A 12,931-nucleotide genomic window follows, 5' to 3' on the forward strand; every position below is an offset into this window, starting at 1 on the left:
TTTGTTTCAACAGCTTTTTGTTTAAATATCCTTGAAAAGGATGTGCACATATATACTTGGCAGAAAAAAAGGTCAATTTTCTTGCATGGCTTTCTGGTGTTTGAGAAAAGATATGAAAAATAAGGATTGTGGTGAAATTTTCTGTTTCCCCCCTTTGCACTTAGTCATTTTTCTCTGACTTTTCTGCTAGAGAAGGCTGTTGGAGATTTCTGCTTTCTACCTTTCTGTCAGACTTTTAATTAGCAGGAGCACACAGCCTGTGCAGCTGGGGTTTTGATGCCTTCCTCACTATTGCTTCCCACTCAGAAGATTTCTATTCATTCCGAGTTGGTATCCAGCCCAAAGCCCCAGCTTCCCCTGAGACCCTCAGCGTGTCTACAGGACTCCAGTTTAGTATTCACTGGAAGAGCTGCACTCCTATGCTAGACCTACAGGCTGCTGGTTGAAGCCATAAGGGAACGGGAGGAAGAATTAGCCTGTGTGTTTATGTGGCTGTGCTCCAGTAAATATTTTGATGCATCTGCTGCCAGCTCTGGTCTGAGGGAATCTACCTAGCATTTAAATTTTGATGGGGAGCTGTTTTGAATAATAACAGTGCAGCTGGCTGTGAGTCAGTGCATGTGTGTTGACTTAAAAAAAACCCTCAAAGCTTAACGCTTGCTGAATGCCGAGCTGCAGTGCTTTGCTTTTTCCCTCCTCCTTCCTTCTTTTCTTTCTTGTCTGGTCTTTCTCTGTTTTGTTTTGTTCTTGGGGGCATTTCACATAGATTTTGTTCACTGTCAGTGGAGGGGTGGGGTAATAGGAATAAAAAAAAATCCTAGCCAAAATAAATTCTCAAAAACTCACGAGTAGCTTTTGCAATGGGTGCTGTCATGGGTACATTCTCTTCTCTACAAACGAAACAAAGAAGACCATCAAAAGGTAAGACCTCCTGCTATGCTTTTCCTATCCCTTTGGTTTATTTGCTGTGGGAGATATTTGCATGGGGAAGGGAGGAGAAAATGAACATGTGCCACTTGCAAGTAACCTGGCAATGTTTTTGTGAGAGATAATTTGCAGAGGAGAGTGGGATGCTAGGTGGTGGAGAAAACGTGGGCATAAGGAAATTGCTGTGGAGGGGCTTGGGGGTTGAAAAGAATCTGAAATACTGTAATCCTTAATGCAGGCATATATGAGGAGGGGAAACTCAGTGGCATCATATGCAGAGCACTTGCAGAAGAGACCTGTTTATTTCCAAATCCCATGTTGTATAAACCCTTTGAAGAAGGAATAAAATGTAGATACACAGCAAATTCTTCCCAATACCTTCAGGTTTCTGTCTCAGGAAGTATTGTTAGTGTTGCATATTCAGTAATCCAGCACCAAGCATGCAATACTAATGATGTGTGTTTTATAAAGATTAGCAAGAGGGGAAAAAATTAGCATGTTTTTGTAAAAGAGAGAAGCAGGAGCTCATAAAAATGAGAAATTAAACAGCAGTTCCAGGGATTTTAATCCTTAAATCCATAAATATTGCCTATAAATGCTGATTTTTCAGGAGGTCTAGTTTGTATAGTATTTGCTTGAGCTTTGCTCTATTTTCTTCAGGGTTAATTTGAAGATTCCAGGGTGTTGCTGAGCAGAAAGTTGAAAGCACTGTCAGTGGCACAACTGTACCTTACAGAATGAGTATTTTTAGAAAACAAAAGGAAAAACTCTATACCTTTATCAATATTTGTGCTATTTAGAAATATTCCCTGCCCAAACCTCTGCATTTTAGAGTCTTTTTCTAGGGAGGTCTCTATTTCCCCTGAATCTGTTGCTCAGTTCATATATATGCTTTTGAACTGCAGGTTGGTATGGATTTTCTTGCAATTTAAGTTGGAAACTGTCTTAGGAAATATCAAACACCAATTAATGATGCAAAAGGGAAGTGGGCAAGGGCTGTGAGATTTGTTTGTGGCAAGTTTGTGAGCAAAAGTCTGTGTTCCTGATACCTGTAGAGCAACGTTTTACGTTGGAGTGTGTGTACATACTTTACAGTTCAGCTTTCTGTGTTACTGTAATGCCCTCATAATTGTGTGATTGTTTGGGACATGTATGATATTACTTAAAATGTAAGACGAGCTATCTAACTGTCTAATGAGTTGCACCTGAAGCTGGGAAACTTGTGCTTAGGCACTGCAGTACACAAGAACTGAACAGGATGTGCTGGGCATGGTGGTTGCTGTGACACCAAGGGGTGTCTTGTCCACTTGCCAGGAACCTGGGAGCTGATTTCCACTAAATGTAGATAATTTGTGGCTGAACATATCCATTCTCTGTGACTTTGTTGTCTTGTGATTGGCTCTGTGCTCTAGTGGATGGAACCACTGCTTTTTGTTGGAGGTCACCTGCAGTAAAAATCCAGGATATGGTTACACATTTTAACCTTTACAATGGAATTCACTCTTGCTGATGCCTGCTGACAGTGGTTGTTCAGCTATATTTATCAAAACCTGTGTTCCCAGAGTTATATCCTCTTGGCTCTGATGTGTTATCTGGGTGGTTTGCTGTTGTGTTTTACAATGACTGTTAGCACTTCACCTTGTGAGCAGTGAAACACTAATGCTGGGTTTGAATACAATCTGAAATTGTTCTTTGGCTGTCCGTTAAATAGTAAATCAGCCCTACATGATGGACTTGACTCCTTGGTGCTGCCCATGTGTTCCCTTGGCATCTCCTCCAACCCTCAACCATCCTGGTGGCCTCTGCCAGACCGTGCTATATCATATTCAAGTCTGTTTTGGTCTGGGGAGTCCAAAACTGGCCCCAGCACTCTGGCTGGGCTTGCTGAAGTGTTGAGCAGAGAGAAAGGATCATCTGTCCCAGTGTTTGCTGTGCAGCTGTTGATGCAGCTTGATGTGGGGGCTTCTCTGCCAGAGGGCAGCTGGCTAGTGGTGCCTGGGTGCTACTGTTCCATTGGCTATTGCTAAGTTTATCTTTGATCAAGTAAAGTGTTTATAAAATCTAATCTAAGTGTTAATAAAGTCAAATTTTATTATTAGATTATCACATTATTATTTATTAATTATTATATTTATCTATGTGTTTATCTAAATATTTCAGGACTTCTTGTAGTAGATAAGGGCCTGGAGAAATAGTTGTAACAGGGCTAGATCCACAGCTCTACAAATGCTCTCTTGTGCTGGCAAGTATGTGCTCCTCCAAGTAGAGCAGTTCACACCAGTGTCTGAAGCTCTGATTCTCTGGTGTAAGGAAGTAAAAGCAGAAAACAGGCATTGTTTCAAGAAAATAAACAGGTCATGTCTAAAGTGAGGCAGTTCTGAATATATACCAGGAAGCCCATGGTGGGTCAGGGCAGAGTGGGTGCAAGTGGTCCATGCCCTTCCAGCTTCAGCACATGACACAGCTCTGCCTGTGCTGCTCGCCCTCATGTCCTGCTTGTGTCTAGGTCTGGGGTGTTGGCAGTGGGACTGGGGGCTGGTTTGGTTATTCCAAGTGTGAGCAGAAAGGCTGGAAAGGACATACTAGCATTGTTCAAGAATACAAGATTAAATTTCTTGTTCTGATGAAAATGGGGAGCCTGAATCAATAAAGGCAGGAGTGACACAGAAATTGTCAAGTGGAGAGCAGTGGTCCATCAAGCATGAGACCTTGTCTCTGGGAGAGGACAGCATTGTGCAGTGGTACAGGAGGGTATAATTTGCTTGGCTCAAATGTAAAAACTTAATCCAATATAATTGGGCATTTTGTGTTTGTAGGTTGGGACTCACATGCCCTATCCTGCAAGATAAAGATTTTTGCTTCTTCGACTTGAAATCCTATCAGTAAAGCTGCAGAAACTTTCCCTGTTCACTGAAGTGTCCCCAGACAGTCTGTGAGATTGTGCTGTTCACTTTGGGAGTGGCTCAGGACAGTTCCACTGATTATGTGTACATTTCATTAAGAATTCTTTCCTGTTGGGATTCTTGTCTGCCTTTTCCAGCATTGAGTTGACCTACTAAAAGATAATACCTCTTTCTAACATGTTCACTTCACTTGTATGTCAGATCAGCATTCCTGGGATGCTGATGGAGCCTGGCTGAGGTCCTAGGGACAAACTGACAGTGAGCCAGTGTCTTGGTTTGGAAAGACAGGAATCTGCTAAAGAAGGCAGGAGCCTCCCCTGAAATGGAGAATGTAAACCCTCCCTCGCACCCTGTTCCAAATTGCTATAAATTTTAAATTAGGAGGCTCTCAGGCAAAAAATATGGGAGCAGGAAATAACAGTTCTTTAATAGGGATGAAAATAAAAAGGATAAAATAAACAATGCAGTACACTAGAACAACACTGACAGAGTCAGAACCCAACCTGACACCCTGTGGGTCAGGGTGTTGGTGGCAGTCCCATTGGAAATGTGGCTCAGCCCTCCTGCAGTGTCAGGGGTGGCTCTGCTGGAGCAGGGATCCTGTAGAAAGGTGCAGTCTCTTCCTCTGAAGATCCAGTGGAAGGAGAGGCAGCTGCTGTTCCTCTGGGGAATCCAGTGCAGAAGCCGTGCTGGTGCATCAAAACCTCTGGATTATATCTGGGTAGCAATGCTCGGTTCCTCCCTCTGGGCTCACATCTCCCAGTACGATGCTGTAGTTCTTATCAGTCATGCAGTGACATTCAATAGCTGTTATCAGCAATGTCCCCTCCCGAGGGAGGTGTGAATGTGGTCACTCAAAGAGAGAGATAAGGCAAAGTGCCCACTTGGCAAAAGACAACTGCCATACAGATGGCAATAGAATACGTCTTGCCTTGCAGTCTGGAACAGCCAGCAGCAAGGGTGGTTGGTGGTCTGCTGGGCTGTGCTTGGCAGAGCTTCTCCAGTAGACTGAGGGAGGTGTGCTCTTCCACTGGTGAGACATTTGCAGTGCTGTGTCTGGTGCTGGACTCCCCATGATGGAAGAGATGAGAACCTACTAAGCTGAGTCTACTGAGGGACCATGACAAATATGAAGTAATTGGAGCATTTGACGTACAGGGGAGAGATTGAGAGAGCTGGGATTGTCCAGCCTGCAGCAGAGGAGACTCAGGGAAGTCTTAATCAGGGTGTATGAATACCTGAGAGAGCGGGGAGTAGAGGTGATGGAGCCAGATTCTTCTCCCTGGTGCCCAGAGGCTGGCCAAGGGCCAAGGGGCACAAACTGAAATAAATTCCACTTAAGCATTACAGGGGGGAAAAAAAAATTACTATGAGGTTGACTGAACACTGGAAGAGACCCTACAGGGAGACTGTGGAGTCCCCAAGCTTGAAGGTACTCAAAGTCCAAGTGAACACAGTCCTGAGCTGTAGTTAACCCTGCCTTAAAGAAGGAACTGGAGGCCCTATCCAACCTTATCTACCCTCTGGTTCTGGGATTACTGTCTCTTTAAAACCCTAAAGATACAAGAACTTGAGGTGTTGGGATCAGGAAATAAATTCAAAGCTCATTGTGACCCAAATGCCAACAAAGCTGACTATTTGGTCCTCTCTTTAGTACATTGGTAGTTAGTGCTTAGACAAATGGGTGAGATGGACTTCAGACTATCTAGCTGCTTGTATGTTCTCCTGCAAACATAAGCAATAAATCAATAAATGAGCAGAAAAAAAACCCATCAAAACCACAGCACTAAAAAGCAGAGGGCCAGCAGAATAGATAATGCACACACAAATGCATTTATGATTTCAATTAGATGCAGAAATAGAGATTTTTTATGTTTTTCCAGCCTGCATCCAATCATGACCAAATTTGTGGCTACATTCAGACATTTCCGTATTTGCCATGGAAACGTTTGAATTAGCAGATTGCTAAAGCAGGGGGAATTTCTAGTTTTGACTGCTTTCTGCACCTCTGAGTTCTTTTGTTTGTTCTGTAAATATGCACTCACCCCTACCTCCCCCAGTGAAAGTGAAATATAACTTGAATATTTCTCAATACCTGAATCTTGTTTGGATTAGACCTACAGGCTTTGATCCTAACAGCAGCAGCAAGCAGCACCATTTTCAGCTAGTAATCTGGCTCTCTTAAATGTGAGCAACCATGTTTTGATCAAAGACCACCCAAACCTAAACTAGCAAGAGGAGTCTGGCACAGTTGTTTAATTTTCCTAGAGCAAACATCAGAAATTCACTTTGCTTAAAATGTCAGATGTGTGATTTTTATAGTAAGTAATTTTTAAGCTTTATTTTGAAATGGCTTATTGTCCAAAATTATCAGATTTTGTGCCTGACCAGCTGTATTTTCAAGTGGTTTACTTACCAGGTAACCAACTCTGCTTCCCTTTGCAATCATCACAAGAACATCAGATTGCCCTGAGCTCCTAAAGTTTTTGGGTCGTGACAGTGCTCTTTCAGTTCCCTGTGCTAGACAACCTGCTTCTCTGCTCAAAAGGTGAAAAAGTGATTCAGTAGTGTTTCAAGGAGCAAGCCCTTTTCAGCCTTAGTACAGCCATGGAATGGAGATGATAGATTTGAGGAGGGAAGCTGCCTTGTTATTTTCTTTGCCCAGTACACCCTGTTGCAAAAGAAAAGCTTTGAAAGCTCCCCTTCTCTACTTTCTTTCTGTTCCTCAGAGAAATTTGACAGCTTGCCACAATTGTGAACAAATACATGTGTTTTAAAGATTCAGACTGTGCTCTTGGTATTTTCCGAACAGAGAGCAGATTAGCGCTCACCTGTTTTCTTTCTAGAACAAGGACACAATTGTTCCCCCTGATTGGAGATCTGAGCAGGTGCTTGAGAGAATGGAAGAAATGGCTGACTTGGTTTCTCCTGGCTCTGCCTAAGAGCCAGTATTTGGCACTGACACTTCACTTTCTCTCCCTAGTCTTGTCTGATTGTTATCTGTTACAGCCTGGCAGGTCAAGTCCAGGGTTGTCTGCCTGCACTGAAAACTGAGGATTTGACAGGCGGATTTTTTGAGAAAATTACCTTTGTTGAGAGTGTACAGAACAGCACCCGGCAACAAAACTGTTTGGTTTGATGTAAGCATTCAAATCAGAAACAATTTGGAAAAATTGTGGCAACCAGTAAGTGTTGTCAGAACATGCCTCTTTGCATAAAGCAGTTTGGTTTCTCTGAAGCGCAGAGAGGTGTGTGGGAGGCTGCTCAGTGTCACAGCAGCCAAACGTCCCCCTTGTGGCTGATGCACCTCTGAAGGGTGTCTCAGAGGTGAGGGAGCTGTTTGCAGCCAGCTTCACTGTGTCCTACCAACCACAGTTCACCTGAGTGTGGGGTTAGAGGTCTCATGGACTTGTGACTGCTTCCATTCTCCACTTCTCCATCTCTCAGCCAAAATTTCTTTAGCTTCCATGCAGTGGCTAGCTCTAAATTTCTTCCTTTGCCTTCAAGTGATTCCTGGCAATGTGGCAGAGTGATCTCAAATAGCTGGTCTTAGAAGTGGATAGCAATGATAAAATTAAAATAAGCTATGTGTGCCCCTGATTGCTTCCCACAGGCATAAAGCTCCTGCCTGAAATGCTGCAGTCAGACACAGCTTGGAGGTTTGGAATAAAATAAAATGGATGGAGGAAAGTTCACTACAGAGTGTTCTATGTTACATTAGCAAATATGTGTGCTGATTTCCTGCCCATGGGTATGGGTACTGTGTGCCTCTGTGCATGCAGCATGTTCATGCGGAGCCATGAAATCCCACCACAAGGAAAAGAGGGGATCAGAGACTTCAGCTCTGCAGGCCAGTGCTTTGAAGTTTCATTTTTTTCCACAGTAATACAAAAGAGTAAGTCAGGAAAACTTTTAACTTTCAGCCTTGGCAATATTCCAGCCTTTGTCAATACTACCTCTTCTAGTGTGCATTACTGGATATTTGATGTTTGGAATGGGTGCTAGGAAGCAGTTGGGTTTTTTGCAACTGAAAATATTTAATGCTGTAGATGTCAAAAGTTTAAAACTTAATACATTGCAGAAGTTTTGAGTAATTTCTAGCTTTACAGTTGTTAATGCCACCACATATATAAAAGAGAGTCAGTACGGGTTGTACAAATTTTTTGAAGAAAAAATTGAAGTAAAAAACAGGGTAAGGTGAACAAAGGCAAGTTATCAAGTCATTCTGATTTTAGTCAAATGTGAGAGGAAAATAAAAATCTTTTATTTCTCCACTTACAAACCCCTGTTCAAATACTTTATTTTCATATTTATTTAAGCTTTGTTAAAAAGACTGAAGATTTACAAATTTTTAAAAAATGAACTTTTTTTTAGCTAAAATGTTTCATTAATCAAAACTGGTATTAGTTATAATTATTCCCTGAAACTTTCCAAACTAAATAAATTGGCTTGTGATTTGTTGTAGTTTTAGATGTGAATGTGTAAGTGTGACTGTGACTTCCTTGCAGTGGGTGACAGACCTGTGTGATTATGTTAAGTGTTTTGTTTCTTATTCAAAAGTATTACCCAGAGAATGTCATGGCACAGAGACGCAGAAAGTTTGAGTATCTGCTCAGGGTCTCTGTGTCCTGTCGCTGCTCATACCGTGGCTATTTATAAGGTAAGAAGCTTTTGCATTTCTCTGAGAGGCATTTTCCAGCAGGTCTAGAGTGCTCTAGGCACCTCCTACCATTCCTGCAGGAAGGGGCCCAGTGGCCTTGCATACCAACTAGGAAATGCAGGTAACAGCTGTATGGTAGCACAGCAGAATTTTTAACCAAAATATATTTGGGATTCCAGGCAAGGTATTTAATTTTTCTCCTTTTATTTGTTTGAGATGCCAGAGGGAGGTGGAGTAACTGTTATTATAAAATGGATTGTACTTAACAAAAAAAAATTTAAAGTGTAAACTGCATCCATGTTTTCAAAATAGGCAAGTCAAAACTGAAGGCAGCTGTGTCCAGATGTCGCCAGTCTGTGGTTGTGGCTGTGGTGATGTCCGTCCAGACTGAAAAGGATACAGATAGCGGTCAGTTCGTCTCTACCTTACTTCTGCCAGCACTGCTCAGCGCAGAGAGGCTCTGAAGAGTTTGAACAAAGCACAGCACAACTGATTACTGTTCATGGGCAGGATGTGGGTCTGGAGGAGGCAAGGGAGGACTGTGTGCTAGCAGGCAGGCGTGGGGCAGCAGAGTTGCCTGGGGGGCTGAGCTGGTACTTGCGGGTGGGCCGAGGGAGAGCAGGCAGGAGGGGAACTGGCCTGGCTCTGGTACCAGGATATTTTAAGGAAGACACAAAAAGGGTAACAGAGTCATCCTTTCCTGGCACAGCTCTACTACATCTGTTTGGCTTTCCTCAATCCAAACATTACTTTCTTGACATATTTAACAACCACAGCTCTTCACACACACCAGTGTTTGCTTTTCTTTTGCTCCACAAAAACCCTTCTCTCCCAAACTTGTTCTGTGGGTGGGCGGTTGGGAAGTGCCCAAAATTTCTGTAGATGGCCACAGCTACAGTCTGTAGGCATAGGACATTTTATACTGTGGCTGAGAACAGCTAAGGGAGAACAAGGCTGTGAGGATACATGTTGTGCTGCTAGAGGCAGGTTTCTAGGAAACCCATGAGACTATGGCATTGTTTTACTGAGGGCTCCTTAGTGGAACAGGAGAGTGTTACTGGGAGGGGGGAACCAAATTACAGCCTGCCAGAGATCAGTGCTGAACATCAAGGGCTTTTAGTGCTCTGACACAATACATGCTTCAGCCTGTCAAATTTATATGCAGAAAAATATGGATGAAACAAGCCACATTCACAAAATTTACCTAGCTACAGCATGGTTTCAGAAGCACAGCTCAAATGTTTTGACAACTGTTGTAACTTTGCTGCCTGCAGCTCAGGGCCAAGCTCCAGGTATGTTTTCCCAGGCTGCTGTTGCTCTATTCTAGTGAGTGATTCTGCACATCAACCCCATAGATTTTTTGATAATCAGCTGAAACCTCAGGCAAGGCCTCTGTTTAGCACATCAAACTGCATGAACTGAGGGTTGCTCCCTGTGGGGTACCCACAGCCATGTAAAGGATGATGCTGTTAGCTCTCCAGCTGCAAAATGTTGGGAGCCAGCAAACATCCATGGGAAAGCACAATTTCCCTCAGGGAAACTGTTTCATCCCATGCAGATGAACATTGTGGTGCAGTGGGGAGCATCAGCACCCTTTTGCATTCCTAATCCACACAATTCAAAGACCTTGTTGACCATGTTGCCATTTGAACTGGGAGCAGTAAATGGAAATTAGAACTGGGAAGCAGGAAACTTTTGTGTCAGTGCAGAGAGGATTGTTGCCTGCTAATCCTAATAAGCCAGTGTAATTGAATTGGCACACTGGTTTACATGCTTCGCTGGGAGTGTCAAACACGACCCTGAACTGTGATGCTGGCACCCCAGGAACTGAAGGCATGTCCTTGTGTGGAGCTGAATCCCTGTAACATGGCTTTTGTTTTTAACCAATATTTTAACATGGGAGCTGACAGAAGGTCTCATTTGCAGTATTGTGCACACAGAATTAGCCAGGCTGCAGACAGCTGGGGAGACAGCTACAGTAGGGCATGAGGAAAATTCTGCCAGGGTGGTCATTTGTATATGGGTAAAGGCAAGCATGGGCAGTTCTGCAAAGGAAATCTGATCCCAAAAGATCCTGTCCTGATTGTGTAGGTAGCAGCTGGACCTGCATCCAGGTTTGGTACTGGGACAGAAAGTCAACCAGAGACTGGGCTTTCAGGAAAATGCCTTTCATTTCCAGGCTTTGAGTCATCAGAAGGGGCTATTTACATTAGCAATTTGGCATCCTCTGCTTGGCAGGAGTTAAGAACATTACAGCTGAACTGCATAATTTCTAATCACCTCTTTGATTGAGCACTGGGCTGCCCTGGCTCACTGCAGCCCTCTAGAAAAGTATGAAGTAAAAAGCAGGGAATTTTCTAATCAGGTATTTTCTGGGCAATGCCATCAGCTATAGCACTTTATATGACTACATTTGCATTTCTTGTAGATGATACTGTCTTTTCTGTTTCCTCTGTCCTTATTATTGATGGAGAGGAGCATGCTGTGTGCACTTTCCTCAAGTGCCGGTTGCTGTGGCTGCTCAGCAATGCAAGGAGAGACCACTGTGTCATCCTGAGTGTCACTCACAGCCCAATCACATCCAGGTGGATGCTGTGCAGGGTAAATATGGGGCTGCATCTGTTCAAGAAACTGCATTCTCATATTGTGCATACTACTGGTTTGTAAAACCTATAAAGCCTATCAGTTGTTAGACTAAAAGTCTGGTTCAAACCTGAAACTTTTCTTTGCCCCATGGAATTTGTGAGATATTTTGGAAACTCTGGAAATGCTTAGACTTGGAATGAATTTTGTTATGGCTTTTTCCATTGTGTTTGGCAAAACTGTCCCCTTATGAGTTGTTGCCTAGAAATTATTGATGGGGGAATGACCTGCTAAGAGTTCTTAACCTCCAGCTGGATCAAAACCAAGCTGCCAGTTGTTGGAAGCTGCTGGGGTGTGGCAGAGCCAAGGCCAAGCTCATGGGCTGCCGGGCTGCAAAGCACAGGCACAGCTTTGCTGCTCCCCTTTGTCAGCATCTGTCCCCTTTTGGAGGAACATGCTCCCGTTTGGAGATCAGTGCCCTAAATATCAGTATAGTTTAGGATCAGACCCTGTATTTTCAGTTAACATGCCTGAATTCTGTGTGGAAACAATAGTTTAAAATAGTTTTAAAAATATAAATAAATGCAAGGGACATGTATGTCTGGTAGTGTTTTCCACCTGCAAGAAAGTTTCAAACCCTACTGAATTCCTAAATAAACAGAAACAATTGAGTGCACCTTTGATCCTCTCCCTGTTCCCTTGAAGAGAGGCTTCCTTGCAGATGCCCACACAAATCACATTCGTTTACTTAATATTTCTGTCCTGTCAGCCATGAATATAGAGCAATCTGTTTTAGGAGCTTAATTTCCTTTTAAATTGAACTGCTGAGGCAAGATGAGGTGGGAATGATGCTGCAGGAGATCGGATTCATCTGTGCTTTTCCTGTGACCTGGTGCAAGTGCCGGGTCTGCATCTTCACAGCACCTGCTGCTGTGTATTTGCCAGTCTGCAGGTCGAGGACATGATGCTGCCAAGCTGCTTTAGTGCCTTTGGACATCCTCAACAGCTTGCTGTCCTTTTCTGTGTGACAGCTGTTAAGAGATGTACAGTTTTGTCTAAGTTAGTTGCTTGTCACTGGCCTGCTTGTTGTGATTCAGTTTTGTTGTATTTTGTAAGCACTATGAGTTGGTTCCCAATCGTGTGAGATTTAGGAGAGTGGGAAGGCATAGCTAAGGCACCACTGTTCATATTGTGAGTGCTGCTTTGCAGTGTCAGACAGCACAGAGACCACAATATAGGGGTGTTTTGAGATCAGGATTGGTTGTAGACAGTGGTTGTAGGGCTCCAATGAGAACATTTGTAATCATCCACAAATGGAAATGTTTGAGTGTGTCCACTCTGGTGCCAGAGTGGGCAGAGAAAGCTGGAACCCTGCAGAGCTAGGCTGGGCTGTGTGTGCATGGAAATAAGCATCACCTTCCTGAGGAGTCTGTGCAGCGTTTACAATAAGAGTTTGTACAGAGTGAACAGATGTCAGCAGCAACTGCTCAAATCTTTATGTTTTAAATCCTGTGTGTGCTTTGAAAAGTGTCCTTTATTCTGGTTGAGGGCAAGGTGCCCTTCCTTGATCGTGTTGAGGTTACATCAAACAAAGTGACGATTGTTAAGGGCAAAGTAAGGTAAATTATCTATTTTGCTCCTGTTTCCCTGATTTTGAGTCTGATCTTTCAGTAAATAACAGTTTGTACTTTAATCCGTTCTCTCCTGTGAAGGGTGGTGTTGAAGGTACCTGCAGTGGGGAGAGAGCAACTCGGAGAGACAGAGGTGTTAGTTTCTATGCTGGAAAAGACAGCAGAATGTGACTTAAATTTGAACAAAGATAATATTAGGGTGGTTTCTAAGCCTGGTTCCCAGAGAA

The 12,931-nt window shown here is 43.3% G+C and overlaps 1 protein-coding gene across 2 annotated transcripts in view; it reads left to right on the plus strand.

Annotated features, from left to right (window-relative positions):
- The first annotated feature begins 639 nt into the window (after positions 1-639).
- The window catches only part of KCNIP1 (potassium voltage-gated channel interacting protein 1), a 177,414-nt gene continuing 165,122 nt past the window's right edge, over positions 640-12,931 (plus strand). For both annotated transcript variants that reach the window (XM_058815404.1, XM_058815403.1), the window contains exon 1: positions 640-921. Coding sequence is in view for 1 of the 2 variants with exons in the window: in XM_058815403.1 (XP_058671386.1) it covers positions 861-921 (61 nt within the window). In the remaining variant the exon portion in view is untranslated. The remainder of the gene's footprint in view (positions 922-12,931) is intronic.

The sequence above is a fragment of the Ammospiza caudacuta genome, chromosome 16 (genome assembly GCF_027887145.1).
Source record: "Ammospiza caudacuta isolate bAmmCau1 chromosome 16, bAmmCau1.pri, whole genome shotgun sequence".
Lineage (NCBI taxonomy): Eukaryota > Metazoa > Chordata > Aves > Passeriformes > Passerellidae > Ammospiza > Ammospiza caudacuta.